This window comes from Netta rufina (genome assembly GCF_964035555.1).
Source record: "Netta rufina genome assembly, chromosome: 9".
In the NCBI taxonomy this organism is placed as follows: Eukaryota; Metazoa; Chordata; class Aves; order Anseriformes; family Anatidae; genus Netta; species Netta rufina.
In genome coordinates, this window is record NC_140132.1 from 2,307,567 (window position 1) to 2,325,487 (window position 17,921).

The window sequence follows — 17,921 nt, forward strand, 5'->3', positions numbered from 1 at the left end:
TTGTCTTTGCACTGTACTTAACTCCTACCTTCAACTTGCTTGCATTTGTAAGTGAGAGAGTGGAAAGATTCTTTTTAGCAAAGGTTGCTACGTCATTCTCGTAACTTCAGTTTTTCCCTCTAGAATATCAAAACCAAATAAGATTTTTAGGCTTCAGATTGCGTTACAGGAACAAGCTTTATGAACACAGCCTAAATTTCACAAGATTTGAGAAACTGGCAGAGTCTAAGCCTTGGAGACCATTTGTGCATCTAGAGCCAGAGCAAGCACAGTCCAGCGATGCAACCGTAATGTTAGAAATGAGACCGGGCGGCTTTAAGACAGAAACAGGAAGCTGTAACTAGAATCCAGCTGAATTCGGAGCTGGGGCACTTCACAGTCAGGCTGCAAATCAAGCAGATGTGCTTGCAGTGAATTTCTGTAGTGTCCGAACCTTTCTTTGTACTGAAGGTGATTACACCTTCCTTCCTCTGTGATTTTTTTTTTCTTTTATTTTGCATTCTTCATAAAGGGCATGAAATGGAGAAGTTGAAAAAATATGCATCAGTGAAAGATGAAGATCAGTTTTATCACCAGGGAGCTGTGGAGTTGCTCGTCTTTAACTTTCTGCTCATTCTTACCATATTAACGATTTGGTTATTTAAAAAACATCGATTCCGCTTTCTGCATGAAACTGGAGGAGCTATGGTTTATGGTGAGTATAAATTCAAGTGCCAGTTTAACATGGAACTAGCTGCATATTTATCATCAGGCACTTCAAATGTGGGCTCAGAAGGCTCAGAAAACACACTCAATGAAGTGTCATCAGCCCCCTAACTGGGCAGTAAAATGTACTGTAACACCACCTCTTTTAAAGTTGCTACAGGTTGGCTTGGTAAGAGAGTGACTAACACTAGCTGTTTATCCTCACCCTGTTCGCATTATGTTCCTGTATGGGCAGACAGCCACTGAATGACACTTTGTGAAGTAGGAAATTTACAATTAAAACACCCACAGTGAAAGAAGTTTAGTGTGCCTAAGGTTATTCAAAGGTTATAGACTAGGGAGCTTTGTGAATCCACCCATGTTATCTAATAAGGCTTAAACTATTTTGAGACTTCTGTATTTTTTTTTTCTGCTGTGCAGGCTATGAAGCAGGCTATGAAGAATGCCTCAAGTCATCTCTGACTGTTATCATTGTACTGTAATTTCAGTTTGCCTGTCCACTTCTAATCTTCTTTTGTGCTGTTTGGCAATATTGTGTATCACTTGCAAGTAGAACCTTCCGCATTGCCTACTGGAAGTACTCGCTGGTTTAATGGTATACACTTAAGTGTATAATGACTATCTGGTCATTCTCTCTTGCTATCACTTCACTTTTCCTCAAGTGTGCGATTACTATTTCTGTAATTATTAGACACATACATGTATGGTGTATGTATAATATAGTCAAAATATTAGTCATTATACACCTTAATCCCAGGCTATTTTGACTGTTCTGTTCTGTGCAACTCATATACTCTAGCAGTGTCATATCCAAACTAGTTTTTCTAAGGGTGCATATTCTGAAGAATATTTATCATGTCACAGGACACACAAAACTTCCGAAGTTCATCTGCAAGCCTGCAACAGAGAAGACAACTGTCCCCTATATTTAGGGGCAAACTTTATTTGCTCCTCCTATATGAAGCATTTTAAGATAATCTCAGTTCCATAAGATTATTACAGCTAAAGATCACAGTCTTCCTTTTATTCTTTTCAAACTATTAAATAAATGAACAATATTTAAATGTTTCGAGAACACAGGCTATTCCATATCGTTTCACTTAGTGTCTTCACAAGTGACTTGATACTTTGAGGGAAAAGCAAGTAAACAAGAGACTTGTATTAAGCCAGTCACTGAGCCCCGAAAATCTGGGTGGGAAAGACAGTGGGTTCTCTTAATTCTCACCTGCCCTGCATTTATTTTAAAGTCATGGGGGGCTTTTTCTAATCCTGAAGTCTGCCATGCATAGAAAACACACTTCCATTGGAACAGTTGAGAGTGAAATTCATTACATGATAGTTAGATGCAATAGTTTTCATTGTCAGGCATCACACAGATTGTTGTTTAACAGTTTCTGTGTGTTACAGGCTGCCTAGCACCACCGAAACTACATTTACTTGTTGTATTTTTCTTAAAATCTGTCAGAAGGAAAAACATAAGATACCATGCAATATTTTTATTGTGGTCAATTTATAAGTTACGACAGTGTTCTAATTGCATGCATGGGTGACTTCTAAAATAGCTTCCCCTAATATTATATGGTCTCCTACATGCAACTGATGACAATTGCTGAAAATTTAGACAAAGGCATACCATAAAAGACATGAAGTATGGGGGAATACAACATTAGACAAATAAATCAGTATTTATTTAGAGATTTAGTTATCTTTTTCCACTTTACTGTTTGCTCTGGTTCCATTTTGCTGCCTGCCCAGAACATAATCTGCCCATCATGAAGATAACCAGCTCATGATATTCTTTTGATCAGTTAAGAGACCAGTGCTCCATCAGGACAGAGATTTTGAATTATTAAAACATTCATGAATAAAGGAAATATTCCTCATGGTTGCAAATAAACAATCTATTTAGACTTGCATTATTTATGGCAGCCTTCAAACAGGGAAAAATGCTTTTTCATAGGATCTGAAGACCTGGTGATGTCCTTTCTATCCTTTAGAATTTTGAATATAGGTTTGGGCATCTTTATCATCAGGAAAAAGTGATAACAAAAAGAAAGCAGAATTTCAGAGGTCATGACAGAGGTGTAGGATCAATTTGCAGCAACTCCAGGAGAAAAATCAGTTCAGGGGAAAATCTACAGGGGACCAAGTACTCACAGTCAGGTAAATCCTGCCTTCACTCACAGCACAGTTAAGCCTGAATGACTTTGGTACAACTGTTTTTCTCCTGCTTCACATAGGTGTTTTTGTTTGTTTGTTTGTTTTTGGTTTTGGGGGGGGGGGGGGGGGGGGTCTTCATTATGAGAAGAATTCTCTTTTATACTTGTTTCATAAATAAATATATTGCCCTGGAATTTGCTTTACTCCAGCCCATGGAGCTATTTTCCAGATACCTGAATGGCAGTACAAGCAGCTTATAAATTTTTCTTCAAGTGACAGAATAATGTAGCCACCTATTTGAAGACTGCGTCCCACAGTATGATAGATGGGTCAGTGTACTTATAGAGGCAGTATACTGTCAGGGGTATAGCAGTGGAAGGCATGGGGAGAGTGAAAAAAGAAAATCAGGAAGAAAGGACAGGAATACAAAAACAGGAAGATGTTTTAAATGTATTGCAAAATGCTGAACAGACAAATTGGACACTAAGAACATCCTGATAGAAAGTTCTATTTAAAGTATAGTGTTGTGTTTTTTTTTTTCTTTGCATAAGCTTCTATGGAAAATGCAGCTTTTGGCCAAACAGTTTCAACTAAAAAAAAAATCCATACTTGAAAATAATCCATTTAGAATCTTTAAAAATGGATATGTATTGATTTTTTTTTAAATCAAGGCAATGTTTCTACACTAAATATAGCCATATTTACATTAATAATCTTTCTTAGTTTCCCCTCACCTTAAAAAAAGTCTACATTTAGTTTAAACTGAAACACTATTTCAACAAAAATGTCATGGATGTAAATATATGAGTATATATATATTTCAAGGTGTTTACCTTGAAATTATTTACACACTCCAGTTGTTTTGTTTCAGTACCAAATTGAAAAGTCAGTTACTCACACAAAGAAGAAAACAAAACAAAACAAAACAAAACAAAACACAGAGCGCCCTGTTTATTCATTCATTCCTTTGTTTTTCAGTATCTTGGAGAACAAGTTTCTCTGCTTGCTTTGACAAACAGACCCCAAACAGCTGGCTCAGCTTACTTTCTGGTTTCTGTATATCAGGGAGGCAGGTGAAAGTTTTGTGCTATCCTGAAGGGAAAGAGCAAAATTTGCATATTTAGATGTTTTCCTGTAATCCTGAAGAGTAAGCACTTTCTCAGACAAATTGGGAATGTAATCACAGAACAATGCAAGCTTTCTAAATAAACTGGATGGGCATCTCTAAAGCCTACAATTCAGTTCCAGTAGGGCTAGATTTCTTTAGATACTTCATGAGCCACATCAGGTGCCCAAATTCCCCATATAACACTTAAGTCACAGCACTCTGCAGTAGAGGGGAGTAGCCCAGAGCTAGTTCAATGAAAATAAAATAAAATAAAATAAAATAAAATAAAATAAAATAAAATAAAATAAAATAAAATAAAATAAAATAAAATAAAATAAAATAAAATAAAATAAAATAAAATAAAATAAAATAAAATAAAATAAAAAAAACAAAATAAAATAAAATATCTAACTTTCTGATCCACCTCAGAACTTAGGTATCAGGGTGGAGATGCAGGTGTTACCAGATACATGTGATTAAGTTAAAAAAAACTCCTGCAAATAGGCAGCCAGAATTGAACTAAAAATCTAAAAACCAAAAACCACCACACCAACAGGATCTGTGATGTTTATCTGCTAGGCTCCTCAGCAACATCATTTAAGAGCTTTTCTCAGCTTGGTTTGTTTTCAGCTCCAGGAAACACAGAGTGAAGGTGAGGCTGACTGGAGTTGTACCTGCCTTCAAAGTTGTGCTCCATAGCTGATGAGACCAAAAGAAAAACAAAACAAGGGTAAATGGCAGAACATGGTCATTACAATGCCCAAGAGAGAGAAATTACTTCATGTTAGAGGACTTAGAGCTACCTCCTGAAGTTTTAAGGGGATTGGAAGGCAAAGAGTAAGTCCATTCCATAAATGATGTACCTACTAAAATATGAAATACACTCTTCCCAGATTTTTAATTCATCAGGGTTTGTATAGAGAGTCCTTGGCACATTTCCTATTACCGAAGGAAGAATGCTATCCCTGTATTGACTCCTGCAGCATAACGTAGTGATATAGCAATTGCCTTTGTTTGAACTTTCCACAGAGCACTTGAGAGTATTCTGAATTGACCCATCATTACAGGTCCCAGCCACATTTTGTTCAAATCTAAGACATGATAGAATACACTTGAGAGCTAAGAGGACCTCAGAGACCCCCAGATACCCTAAGAATATTGATCATTAGAATCTGCTCTAATGTTATTTCTCCAATAAATGTATGTTGTTAAAGACTCTTGCAATTTCTGTGTTCTTCATTATCACTTCATTATTTTGGTGGTTCAGTAAATTATCTAAATCTGAACTCCATCTGAGGGTAAGAAGTAAAGCTGTAGAAGAAAATCCAAAGGCAGATTTGAATTCCGGTTGTAATTCTTAGTCCATGTTGATCATTATTTCTCTACAGCTACAGTTATCATATTTTCAAAATATCCCTTTTCTGCAAATAGATTTATGTATACTCAAGGGCTATTTTGCAGGATTATGATCAACAATATTTGCATTTGTTTCGATTCCAGAAAATTCCTGCAGAGGTAGCTTGAGACTGCTGCTGAAGATAACACATCTCAGAATACAAAATAAGAACAGTCCTTCACTCCTAGTCTAAACTTGACACCCTTGATCAATTTAGTGTTACTAATTATGTTCCTATAGTGTTACAAATTATGTTATTCTAACTGAGAACATTTATTTTCATTTTTTAAATTATCAAACAGAATTTGGTTCATACTATGTGCTATGAACATACTAGGAATCTCAAAATGTTGTAGGAAACAGTAGTTTATAATACCTGGTAACAGGATTGGAACCAAGGCTATAGTTTAAGACAGAGTGACAGGTGCAGAAGTGATAAAGGGAAAAAGTTTTCCATGCCAGAGAATGAGGTGGAAACATCAAATCTTGTCCAAGCATCAAATGAAGAGGAGTTTTTAATGTGTTTGAAAATGAATTTGAAAATAAAATGTGGTTTGTTTGTTTGTTTGTTTGTTTGTTTGTTTCAAGAGGAAAACTAATAAAAATAAGATGAAAACCCTGACTGTTTTAACTAATTAATGGTTTCCTCAATTCTTAGTCATGATGGACATCTGGAACTGACCACTGTAGAAATCATATTTCACAGAAGTACATGCAGTGCTTCCTTCCCTTTTCCCATGAGTGCTTTCCCAAAAAGTTTTGAGGAATTCTGAGACAGAATTCTGTCTTTTACTACAGCTAGATTTGTTATCTGAGCTACTGCACAAATGCTGTGTAACTTCAGAAAGTAGTCTTGGCATTTTCTTCTGCTTATCTAAATCCTATACCATTTAAAGCAACCAGTCATACTAAAGAAGAAGATTCATGAGCCTACTAAACAGGCAGTGCAGCTGTTACTCTGTTGTAGCATCAATCCAGGAAGCTACAAGCTTGTGTTACATCATTGCTAGAAATTGGCAGTTCTGAGGTCTCTCTCAGTGCAGAATGTGAAAATAACAAAGACATTTACCTGTCCAGGTGTCCACGGTCACTTTCATCACCTATGGCATCTGATTACTTGAAAAAATTTGTCTTTCCAATTCCTATGAGCTATTTTCTGTACTTTGTTTCTTATTTTTCAATAGCAAGTATATCCATCTAGATGCCTTCCATAAATATTTAATCTGAGCATTCTTAGCATTTTACGAATGTGTTCATAATTGATAACTGCAAAGCTGTTCCTGTACATGGGACTTAAAGCACCTAGGACATGCAGGAAGTGTGGAAATTAAATTTGAAACCACATCCAAGTCTCTGAGGGTGGAAATCATCTCCAGTAACATTATCTAACTAAATATTAGTTACATCTCCTAAAGTAATCACTCAAACTCCCACTAGAGCTGAGAGATGAAGAATCACACCTTCCAGAGGGCAATTGCAGGAGCCAATTATTAGGAGCCAAAATGTCTATCTTAGACGAGTCCTACATTTTAGATAAACCAATTAATCCTAAACTTGATTTTCCTTCCTTCTGTTTGTATTCTCCATGTTTATATAGTCTCATAAACACACAGTCTTCTACAGAAAGCAGACTGACCCTGAGGATAAGGTTTCAGAGCTCACCCACCCCTCCACCCCCAAAATGAAGTGTGTAAAATCAGCACCAGTTGATCCCCTTTAAATATCTATTGAAAACAGTTTAACAACTCAGTTAATAACTGTACCAGAATGATTCCAGCAACTGGATCACAAAAATAGGTGTATAACTGAGCACGTGGCAAAACAACATCACTATTCTAATGAACTGACTGCTTTGGAAGAAATTTCCTGGTCCTCCATGAAGTACTGAGAAAAATGTACCTTTGTGAAGGTAGAAACACTGAGAAAGTGGTGTCCCAGCTTTAGCAGAGCAAGAGCAGAGAATTTCATTTTTTTCCAAGTCAGTAACTGTGCAACATCAGATACACAGAGGTACCTGAATCTGTTTGTTTGTTTGTTTGTTTGTTTTTCTCTCCAGGCCTTGTAATGGGATTACTAATACGATATGCAACAAAAGCATCAAATGTTGAAAATGGAACTGTTTATGAATGTGAAAAGCTGGAATCTGGGCCATCCACCCTACTTCTCAATATAACTAATCAGGTCTATGAATACCAATACAAAAGAGAGATCAGCCATCACAATATTAATGGTCACCAGGGCAATGCAATGCTTCAAAAGGTAAATATATATATATATATTTATTTTTTCTAAACTGTGTAAGATATTTCTTTTATTTACACCCCCAAGAGAGAAAAACAAGTTTCAAGATAAAACATGACAGACACGGGCTACTTTGAATCTAAGGTGAGAAGTGAAAGTGAAGGAGAACAAAAAAGGAAATAAGTCACAGTAGAAATCTCACAGTTGCTCAGCATCCAACTGGCTGCATGTTTGCAGAATAATTGCCTGAACGGTCCCACCTCCTGCAGACACTGAGTTCAAGGGGAGCAGACACAGCCATTACCTTGGGTTCATTGCCATCACAGCTTCATAAACCCCAATGAAATCTTGGTCTGCTGTCTTAAGAATGGCTTGCTCTGGCAATATAAGCAGAGGAGGTTTACTTTCTACAAATTTGAATTTGTAAACATTATATGTCCGTAGGTAGGTGTTCATTTTTTTGGTTGGTTGGTTGGTTGTTGTTTTTTTGCTAATGCTTAAATGCATTACAATGTTCTGACTCATTCGTGCAGCACCACAGAGGTCCTCAGCAGGGATTTCACTGGCTATCCCCAAGCTTCTGGAGAAAGTGTTGCATCAAGTCAGGCTGGGTGCAAAAATGGAAGTGTGGGAGAAGATTTAGAGTCCCTTACAATGTTGTGGCCTTTTCTGTCTTCCAATATGTGATAATTAAAATACTTTATTTATTTATTATATTACTTCCCACCCTTGCAATATTTGCTTCCTGTGATTGTCACTCTATTAAAAATGACAGCAACTTAAAGAACTCAGGAGAGCAGAGGGGCTTTATAAAATCCAGATTTTAAGCTCAAAGATATCATATATTCACATGTAGGTTCTAAGCTTTTAGTAATGCTTTTACAATATTACAAAACATTATATATTATTTTGCTTTTTAACAATTATCATGGTTTATCTGCTATAGTAATATATATTCTATTATCAGAATGTTATAATACCGTTATCATGATACAATTATTTTTTTAATTATGCTTATAATATACACTGGGCATCTCGGCAGAATTTGGATTTAACCATCTGCTGAAATTCCTTGCTAATGAAGGACCATTGTGGGCCTGCCTGTAGTTACTACTGGACTCTTGCTCTGCTCTGAGAGAGCTAGACATTCAAGGCTAGGAGAGCCGTGGTGGGTGGAGACAGGAAGGCACAGTGGTAGTCACGCTAGACAGATCTTGCTGAGTCTTCATCCTTTTTCCTGCTCATAGGTTGCAATTGGTTTGTCTTAGTCTAAGCGTGTGTTTAGTTCCCAGAGCATATGTACTAATCATTACATTTGAACATCTTCATCAGACATGATATACTGAATCTAGCTTGTGTTATGAGAAAGGAGGAGGACTAGCTCACACAAAAGTCCCTGTTGCAGTTACAGGGATTGCCCAATCCCGTTTCCATAGTCCCAGTTCTTAAAAGTCTCCACTGTGAATTGTGAAATTCTTTATATGTCAGGAAAGGTCTCAGACAGCTAGGATTTTCACTCCTTTTCCCTTTAAAATTAACTGGCGAGTGCCCCTGTAAAAAGAAAATACATAAGAAAGGAAAGAGGGAGGGATTCAACAGTATTTAGGAGACAAAAACAATGCCTGGCAGCCTTCGTGGCCATGGCAAAAGCACTGATATACAAAACAGAAAACATGATCACACCATGCTCTGTTTTTTGTACAACTGCAATCCCCTTTTGACTGCAGTGTAAAAGATTATTAAGTGCATTTATCAGAAATAATGGACTGTCCCGTAATGTACAAATACAAATCCTTTAGAGCACAGTTTTGAGTAGTAAAACATGCATTCGTAATTTCTGATACCTATGGAAAAATATTTTAAAATATTTGATGAATTAGTTCCAAAATTAACATTTGAGACTGTTAGTTCAGAAGTGAAGAAAATTCATTTTCTGTTGTTTTCCATGAAGTTACCATCAGAGCTGAAATTGCCAGCACATTATTGGCCAGCTAGGTTTGTTTGTTTTTTTGTTTGTTTGTTTTTAATTTTATAATTCAAAGTTAGCAGAAGGGGGAAGGGGGAGGGAAGGCTGAGCTCTCACTTCCTGTTTATCAAATCAACCTATCTGTTAGTAAGAAGACAAAAGTAATTCTGTACTCAGCTCTTACTCTTCTGAAGCTAAATAATTCATCTGGTATACTGTAGCCTTAATATATCATTTCATCTGAATAAAAGGAGCTGCAAGCCATTGCACTAATTATGTTCTGTCTCTTTTAAAGGTATTGATATGATATAGCTGCTGACAGAACAGTGAACAGTATGGAGGCTTATTAAAACATTTTTTTCTTCTCCAGCAATGCCACAGTTTTAAACAGCATTCTGTTTTATTGAAAGTTACTTGAAATGAAGCACAGTGACTGAACATTGTCCTTTGTCACTCTCCATGCCTGAAGTTGAAGGCAAATATGAACAACATATTGACAGCTGAAATAAGAACTTTTTGCCTTGCCTAAACTCATCCTCATTCTAGCATTACTTTAAAATTTTAATAGGTATTTTATATATTGGTTTTGTAGAAACAAAAAGAAAAAGGTGTTTCACAACTATAAAATACTGTTAGGTGAAGAATGCACTTTATGTGTACTCTAGATGCTTTTCCAGTTTCATGACACTTAAATATTTACAATTACAGTCAAAAAAAACAAAGAATGAGATATGGTGACTGAAATGCTTCCTATTTTCTGTCGTGTTTCGGTCTTTTTCTACTACTCTAAGGTCTGTCTCTATCTAATTAGGGGATGGTTCTGTCAGTGTAAAGCTGGTCTTATGGTCCCAGGTTTATGCCACTCATTGATCCCCTTTTTATGCCAGGAACACACTAGAGGAGGAAAGGAGGACAGTTGGCAGATTTCTAAAGGTGGAGCTTGTTCTCTTAGTTTCTTGCTGAAGGGTAATCCCAGAGCTCACTACTGACTAACATAAATCAATACTCTCTGTATGCACGTACAAATGCATCAGGAGAATGTGAAAATTAAGTATCTCTTCCAAGGAGGATAAAATGATGCTGAACATACTCTAGGTTAAATGCTTAGAAAGATGATTTCTTACCAAAAAACTCTTCATCGTGTTTACATACTCTGTGAAATTCAGGTTAAATACTTCATCCTGTAGCTTTTGGTAGATAGTTTGAAGATCCCACACCTAACTGAAAGAGGAAATAATGAACTAGCTCTGTGGTTGGTATGCACTGATAGTTTCTCTGAGGTTAAAAAATTTATGGTATTTTATACCAGCTGATGATCTGACACTATAAAAACTTATGCCTTGACAATTCTCCAAAAAAAATAATTATAATGGAATGGGAGAAAAATGTTTCTTTGGTTACTGTCTGCAAACAAATTAAGTTTTTACTTTTATAAAAGAATACAATAAATCAGTTCCTTAGGCAATGTTTACAGACTGTACAAACATCATTTTTTTCTGCAGTTCAGATTGCTGCTTAGCTTATAAAGCAGTTTTTATTCCTTAAATATTAAAACCAAGCTGTATAATGTCCTTGTTTTCAATTTAAAATTTTGTTAATGACAAGATAAAATAAGAGTCAACTTAGAAAACAATCACTGACTGACTGTCAAATCTGTTGTTGAGGCATTGCAAATAAATTGGACCTCAGTCTATTTGCAACACAAAGGCAAACAATGTTAAAAAGGTAGAAGACAAATACACCCTGATGTGAACCTCACTTAAAGCAGATATTTTATACATATTTTCTTTGTGTTCACTCAAAGTTAGCCATTAATCTTTATACAACATATAGCTGACAGATTCTATCAGTGTTAATATGGGGAGGGGAGGTTGCTTGCTTGTTTGGTTTTTGTTAGGTTTTGTTTGTTTTTCAAACAGATGCACAGTTGTGCTTTAAATACCTAAGGAGCTTTTTTGTAAATGGTCACAGAAAAGATAAATTGACTCAGTGTCCTTTTGACAATCTTTATTGTAGCTCTGCAAATAAATATTACTGTATGAACTGTAGTTTATTACAATATTCATGAAACTCCAGCTTCTACCACATGCCTGTAGCATTTCCAATGATCTGTATAGAACTCTGTGTGAGATGAGGAGGCCTCAGAGTCTGCATAAATTACTTAGCAACTTTCAAGAGTGGATAAAACTCATAAAATTTCAAAACTAAAAACTTGGAATACAATTATTTAGAAACCTCTTGGGGACTTCTTTTGTAGATAATTGTGTATGTTTTAAGTGATACTGCCTTTTAAGAATTTTTAGTAGGAAACTATATTAAAAGTCCACAAGAGATGTGATCACTGAGAGAGCTCAGGAGAGCTCGATGAGGACCAGTGAGTGCTGCAGGCTGTGCTTTCCATGTATGCCTGCAGTGAAGCTCCCATGCAGCACCTTCAGCTTTACACTGAAGGAGGCAGTAAAATAAATTCTCATTCCTTAAAAAACAAAAGGGAGACAGAGGCTGTCTGTCCTACACACATAAGGAGGTTCCTTATGTAGGAAGATCTCCTTATGAAGATGGTCAGGGTGTGCACAATTTTCATGTGTCATGGTTTGATAAAGTACATATTAGCTGACAGCCAGTAGCTCATTAAGCAACATTAGCTAGCTCCGTCTATAACTATATAGACGTGCTTTGAAGGAAAAACTACTTTGGTTTTGGTATCGTAGGTCTTTTCTGTTACTGTCATTCGTTAAGTGGGGAATTGAGACACAACATTCATGTCTATATCAGAACCAGGAATTAAGCATGGGACTGTCAAATTGGATGGTCTCACAGTGCAAGTACTTAATATCACAGGTAACACTGCTAGTATGTAGTCCCCATAAAATAATGCATGACTGATTTCCTTCTTTAAACATTCAACTAGTGTTCTACGTATATAAGCGGTAAGAAACTACACATTTAAACATATAAGAAAACTCATAATACCATTCTTCTAAAAGTTACAATTAAAACCTATCCTAGCAAATGAAAATTTTTATATGTCTTTACTATCTCTTTCATCTTTTCTGGCAGATGACATTTGATCCTTCCATATTCTTCAACATTTTGCTGCCACCCATTATATTTCATGCTGGTTATAGTTTAAAGAAGGTATGTGCCTCTTTCTTATATTACAAAAATGGCTGAATGTGATTGCTGCTTTGTAGATCCAACAGGCCAGAAACATAGAAAAGATTCACTTCATATTGCATGGCAAGAACTTGGCAAAAACGGAGGAAAATGCAAGATGCGTGGTCCTCAGTCTGCTCTGTGTCTGTGTCTGTGTCTGTGTCTGTGTCTGTGTCTGTGTCTGTGTCTGTGTCTGTGTCTGTGTCTGTGTCTGTGTCTGTGTCTGTGTCTGTGCAAAGATTTGATTTTGCAGTTTGTAACTCTTGGGCATTGCTGTTTTCAGAAGAGGCCACTTTGAATCTAGTAACACTGCAAATAGGCAGCAGCCCACCTGTGTTTTATATACTGCACGATCAGGACTTAGTTTGCTTCAGGGAGGAGGTTATGATACAGTTTTCAACAGATACTTTCAGTGTGAACTTCTGTTATGACCCTGAAGCATTTGGCTAGATATATAAAAAGAGGGAATTTTAGTGGCACTCCAAGAGGCAAAAAGTGAATGAAATCTTATCTTCCAAAATGACTTCTGTAGCCTATATTGTTTCATTAATATCTGAGTTACGGGTTGTAACAAGAAAAAGAATGGATGGACTGGCAGTTCTGGATGCAGTGTTTCTACTTGGTTTGCATGTTCTTTTACTGACTGTATTACAAAGGACTTTTTTTTTTTTTTTAATTTTCCTCCTCAGAGACATTTCTTTCGTAACTTAGGATCAATTTTAACCTATGCCTTTTTGGGAACTGCCATCTCCTGCATTGTCATAGGGTAAGTGAATGTCTTCTGCTATTATTGCTGAAATCATTATTAGTGCTCTGTATTTTTTTCAATTTAAAACTAAACTGTAGAAAGAATTGCTGGCTTTGCATGGTCAATATAAATCACAACCTGTGTAACAGATCAAGTAATTACTTTATCAGGAAATGCAGAGATTGAAAAGACGAAACTCTCAGGCAATAAGAATTGTCTAGGACACTCAGGAAATTATATCCTGCATTCCTGGTCTGTGACTGATACAAGTATGACCTACTTTCTACAACTGTAGCCATCTCTCCTAAGAAAAGGAACCATTCTATCCTTTGAAATTCCATGCTTCTAACCAGAATTCCTTTTATTGGACACCAAATCTATAACCAAAGAGGAAGAACTTTAAATCTCACAAGGGAAGGGGAAAAGAGGGGGTCAAATACATAGTGGCATAAATGTAAAATTCCTGGAGTCATTTCTAAGGCCAAGTAAAACCTTTTAGTTGAAGGTCATGCTAAACACCTCACTATGAAATTATAAGCAAATTTAGCTATATGACATATATATATATGGTATGACTATACTGCTGATGAGACTGAACACATTTATGGCATGACTAAACAATTTCTGCAGAAAAAGATGAAGGGAGAATAGAAGAGGGGTGAAAAATGTTGTTCCATTTCCATTCTTCCTAAGTGAAAATTTTCTAATTTTGTTAAAATTTGCCTGATTGGCAAGACAGAAATGGATTATTATTTCCAGGCTGGCACAATGTGGAATTTTTGTTTGTTTCATTAGCTCAATCAAAGTAAGTAAACCATTTAAAAATCCTTTCCCTCATCTTTACTTGCACTAATACCTACCTCAGTAAGACCCCAGCTATTAAAGTTGCTTCTTTTCTTGCCCAAGAAAGGTGTAACACGCCTAAGTTTCAAATAATAAGTTCAGCAAAAATCTTCATTCTGCTAACAATTTGAGCCAAATGCTGACTTATTACTGAGTGAACAGTGGTTCTGGATCTCATTAGGACTCTTCCTGTGCTTCCTCTGACTTGTTGTAGCTATTGAAAACTCATGTAAAACAATTTCTAATAGCTCTGTTGGACTGCAGAAAAGTAGTAGGGCTGTCCAGCCCAATGATGCCGTTAAACATGTATTTGCTTTCTGAGCTCTGACGTGTTATTGGCATTGGTAAACGGAAAATGCCACAGCAGCTTCAATAAGCTTGTTAAAAGAAATATAATACATTGAGTTTATCCTAAATTCCAAATGTCAGCATTCCTGTACCCATGTTATTTTATGTAAAACAGAGTAAATGCAGATGGAATCTAATACACCAAGTTCCTACTAGTTTTAGCAATTCAGAGTTCAAGCCCATAGTCAGGAAACCCTAAGGTAAAGAAGTAAACACTGAGTAGCACTGAGCCTTGTACTGTGCTCCTTACAAAGCCACAGCTCCACTGAAATCATTGCAGCAAAGGCACATAATATATTCAGAATAAGGCATATTAGAATGTGAAACATGTTTGCCTACCATACAGATCAGGATAAGAATGAGGCAATGAGCTCATGAAGAAGAAAGAAAGATAATACAAAAGCTTTACTGAAGGGAACTATAAATAAGTCCTAAAAGAAAAACTTTTCCCCAGAGAGAAGGGATGAAGAACTATAGTTCTTGTTACAAAAGAAAGGACAGAATCCTGAGGTACTTCTAGACTGCATTGTTGTAGATAAATATTTTGTGCATAGCTGTGAGTAAACATGTATTTACTTTTTATTACATATGCACAACAATACATATGTGCATCAATCCATATATAGGCTCTGACCTATAGGCTGCGTATCTGCAGCCTCTCATTGGGACTGGGCTCTTCCTGTCACAGTGAACTACAAAACACCCCATTGTGACCTCTTTCTGTGGTTTCTGCTGTAGTGACTGTACGGCTGATAAAGAAGGACCAGACCTCTCTTTGTAAACCAGGAATATCTTTCAGCTGGGAAATATCTTTAATAAAGAACAGGAACAGAAGTTGTAGGGTGCAGACTCTATGAGTGCTAAAAAGTTGCCATGGAACACTCTGGCAAAGCTGCTACAATGGTGCACATCTCCTCGTGGTAAAACTTTGCTTTTCTGTGAAAGTCTTCCAGCATCAAGAAAGAGGAACAGTGTAGAATTTGAGTGAAAAGGCAACCAAATAAACACTTTCTCCCACATTTATTTCAAAACTGTTTATGAAGAAGCAGGGAAAAGGCTTAACTGCTGCTTCAGCAAGAAATGGTGTTCTCTTTCCTTAAATTTTATTTTTGATAAACTCTGTTATTTGATTGGATGTATCTTCCTGAATTGATGATATTTTCACATGGTAGATAATGGTAGATATTTTCTATTTTGATGCCGGAAGAGTGACCAAGAAATTGGAAAAAAAATGATTCTATGATAACAACCCATCAGAGCGACATATGTCAAGTGTCAGGGGAGTACAAAGATTTGCATTTTTTACCTCTTGAAATCACCTTGACTTCTTAGATCAGCATTCCTAGTTGCAGCCAGGGCCAAGCTGTCTGTGCATAGGAGCATGGACTTCATAAAGCTGGCCTTATCGGTGATTTTTGGTTCTGCTTCACTTGGGTTCTCTCATATTGCAAAGCCAAAACCACATTTTAGATACTCAGAATCCAGTATGTTTGCAGTCATTTACTCATTTTCCCAGCCTGTGTAGTAGGCTTGGCAAGGACACATTTTTCTGGAATTTAAAGCCCTGTGAGTGTGCAACTCAAATAGCAAAACCATTTTCAGACAACTTAGGCCAAGTTTGAAATGCCTTCATGGCTGCAGTGAAAATTTTGCTTGAATAAAGCTCAATAAAATAAATAAATAAATAAATAAATAAATAAATAAATAAATCGTGGTTAAATCAGAGAAAAAGAAAAAAAAAAAAAAAAAGAGTAGTTGTGCTTTCAAGACAATGAAGCCATGAAATACAAAGAACAGATAATATCAATGCTTGGACAAGGCAGTCCAAGATCATCACTGTTGCTTATTCAAAGCAAAGTTTGTAAAAGCATAGCAGTTCACACCAGAAAAAGTCTGATGCCTTTTTGATTTCTCCTTCCTATTTAATTTCACTTAGTCATTTTTAAAAAGTGTGCAGTTCAGGTAGAAAATTTATGGCTAGCTTTAACTTGGTAGCAGAAAATCACAAGCCCTGTAAGAGACACAAGCTAAATGTGGACAATTACTTTTTTCCATGAACTCCATTCCTCTTTTATGATTCAACTTTTTCATTCTGGCATTCTTGCAAAAAGCACCCTTTTGTATGCTAGTCCATTATAGCCGTCTCCTGTTCAAAGCTCATTTCAGTTTTATATCATTCTGTCTTAGCAGTTTGATATTATCTTGTATAAAATTTATTTATTCCGAAGATGAAATCATTAGACAATAATTTAGAAATTATCTATTAAAAAAAAAAAAAAAGAATCCATCCCTCTTCGTGCAGCACTATTTGAAAAATGTAGGTACCCTGAAAATCTGACAGATGCATGCAACTTCCTCTAAATTTCATGGCAAAGAGGAAGGACACACCACACTTTAACCTATAATGCAATAATAGCTCAAGGTAAGTATTTCTCTACTGTATTTTAATTGGGTATAAAACTTGAAGTATCCACGTCCACATTAATGAGGTAAAAACTGGAGATACCATAGCTGATGAAACACTTGGATTGGAAGATAGCAGTTACCCTTTGTAGTTTTCTTCCCTATGTAGTCTGTAGCCTTCTCTTCCTCTGTTTCTTTCCCCTTTGCTTCATGCTCTTCCTATCCTTTTTCGTTCTGCTCTCTATGATACTCACAGTCTTCTGTCAAAATACTCTGCCTTTTGCACCTTTGTTCTACTTTTGCTGTCTCAATACTTCTTTACTGTCTTTTTATCTCGATACTTCCCTGGCTAGGATTCATATTTTGCTAATGGGCACTGGGTGCAATTGGCAATATAATACCTTGCAGATGATGGGAACATCTGGCACAAAATCTAGCAGCTTAACCACAAAACAGTGTAAGCATACAAAGCTGAGGTCTCTGACAAGGGGAGAGAGCTAGACAGAAAATAATACTATGCCTTTACAGCCTTTATTGCTCACAGTGCTTTAAAATAGAAGGAAAAAAAAAAAAAAAAAAAAAAAAAAAAAAAGGCATGTGTATTCATTTCCTCCTCTAAAGTAAACTTACTTTATAACCTTCTTCTCAACAATAAGTAGCTTGCTCTTCATAGTAATAGGAGACAGGACTATCTCTGTTGAAGTATTGATAAATTGACAGGTTAGCATATTTTCAGTAGGTACAGGTTCCATTTTTCATTAACAATTTGGCAATGTATGCCCGAGGAGATCAGCATGCAACAGTTATGTTTATTTAGCACTCACTGCATGACTCTAGAGATATGATT

General features: G+C 36.2%; 1 protein-coding gene across 1 annotated transcript in view; it reads left to right on the forward strand.

Annotated features, from left to right (window-relative positions):
- Positions 1-519: 519 nt before the first annotated feature.
- The window catches only part of SLC9A9 (solute carrier family 9 member A9), a gene marked incomplete at both ends in the record, with an annotated part of 211,898 nt that continues 194,496 nt past the window's right edge, over positions 520-17,921 (forward strand). The window contains 4 exons of the mRNA XM_084292307.1: positions 520-694; positions 7,426-7,628; positions 12,637-12,714; positions 13,422-13,498. Of these exons, the coding sequence (XP_084148433.1) occupies positions 520-694; positions 7,426-7,628; positions 12,637-12,714; positions 13,422-13,498 (533 nt within the window). The remainder of the gene's footprint in view (positions 695-7,425; positions 7,629-12,636; positions 12,715-13,421; positions 13,499-17,921) is intronic.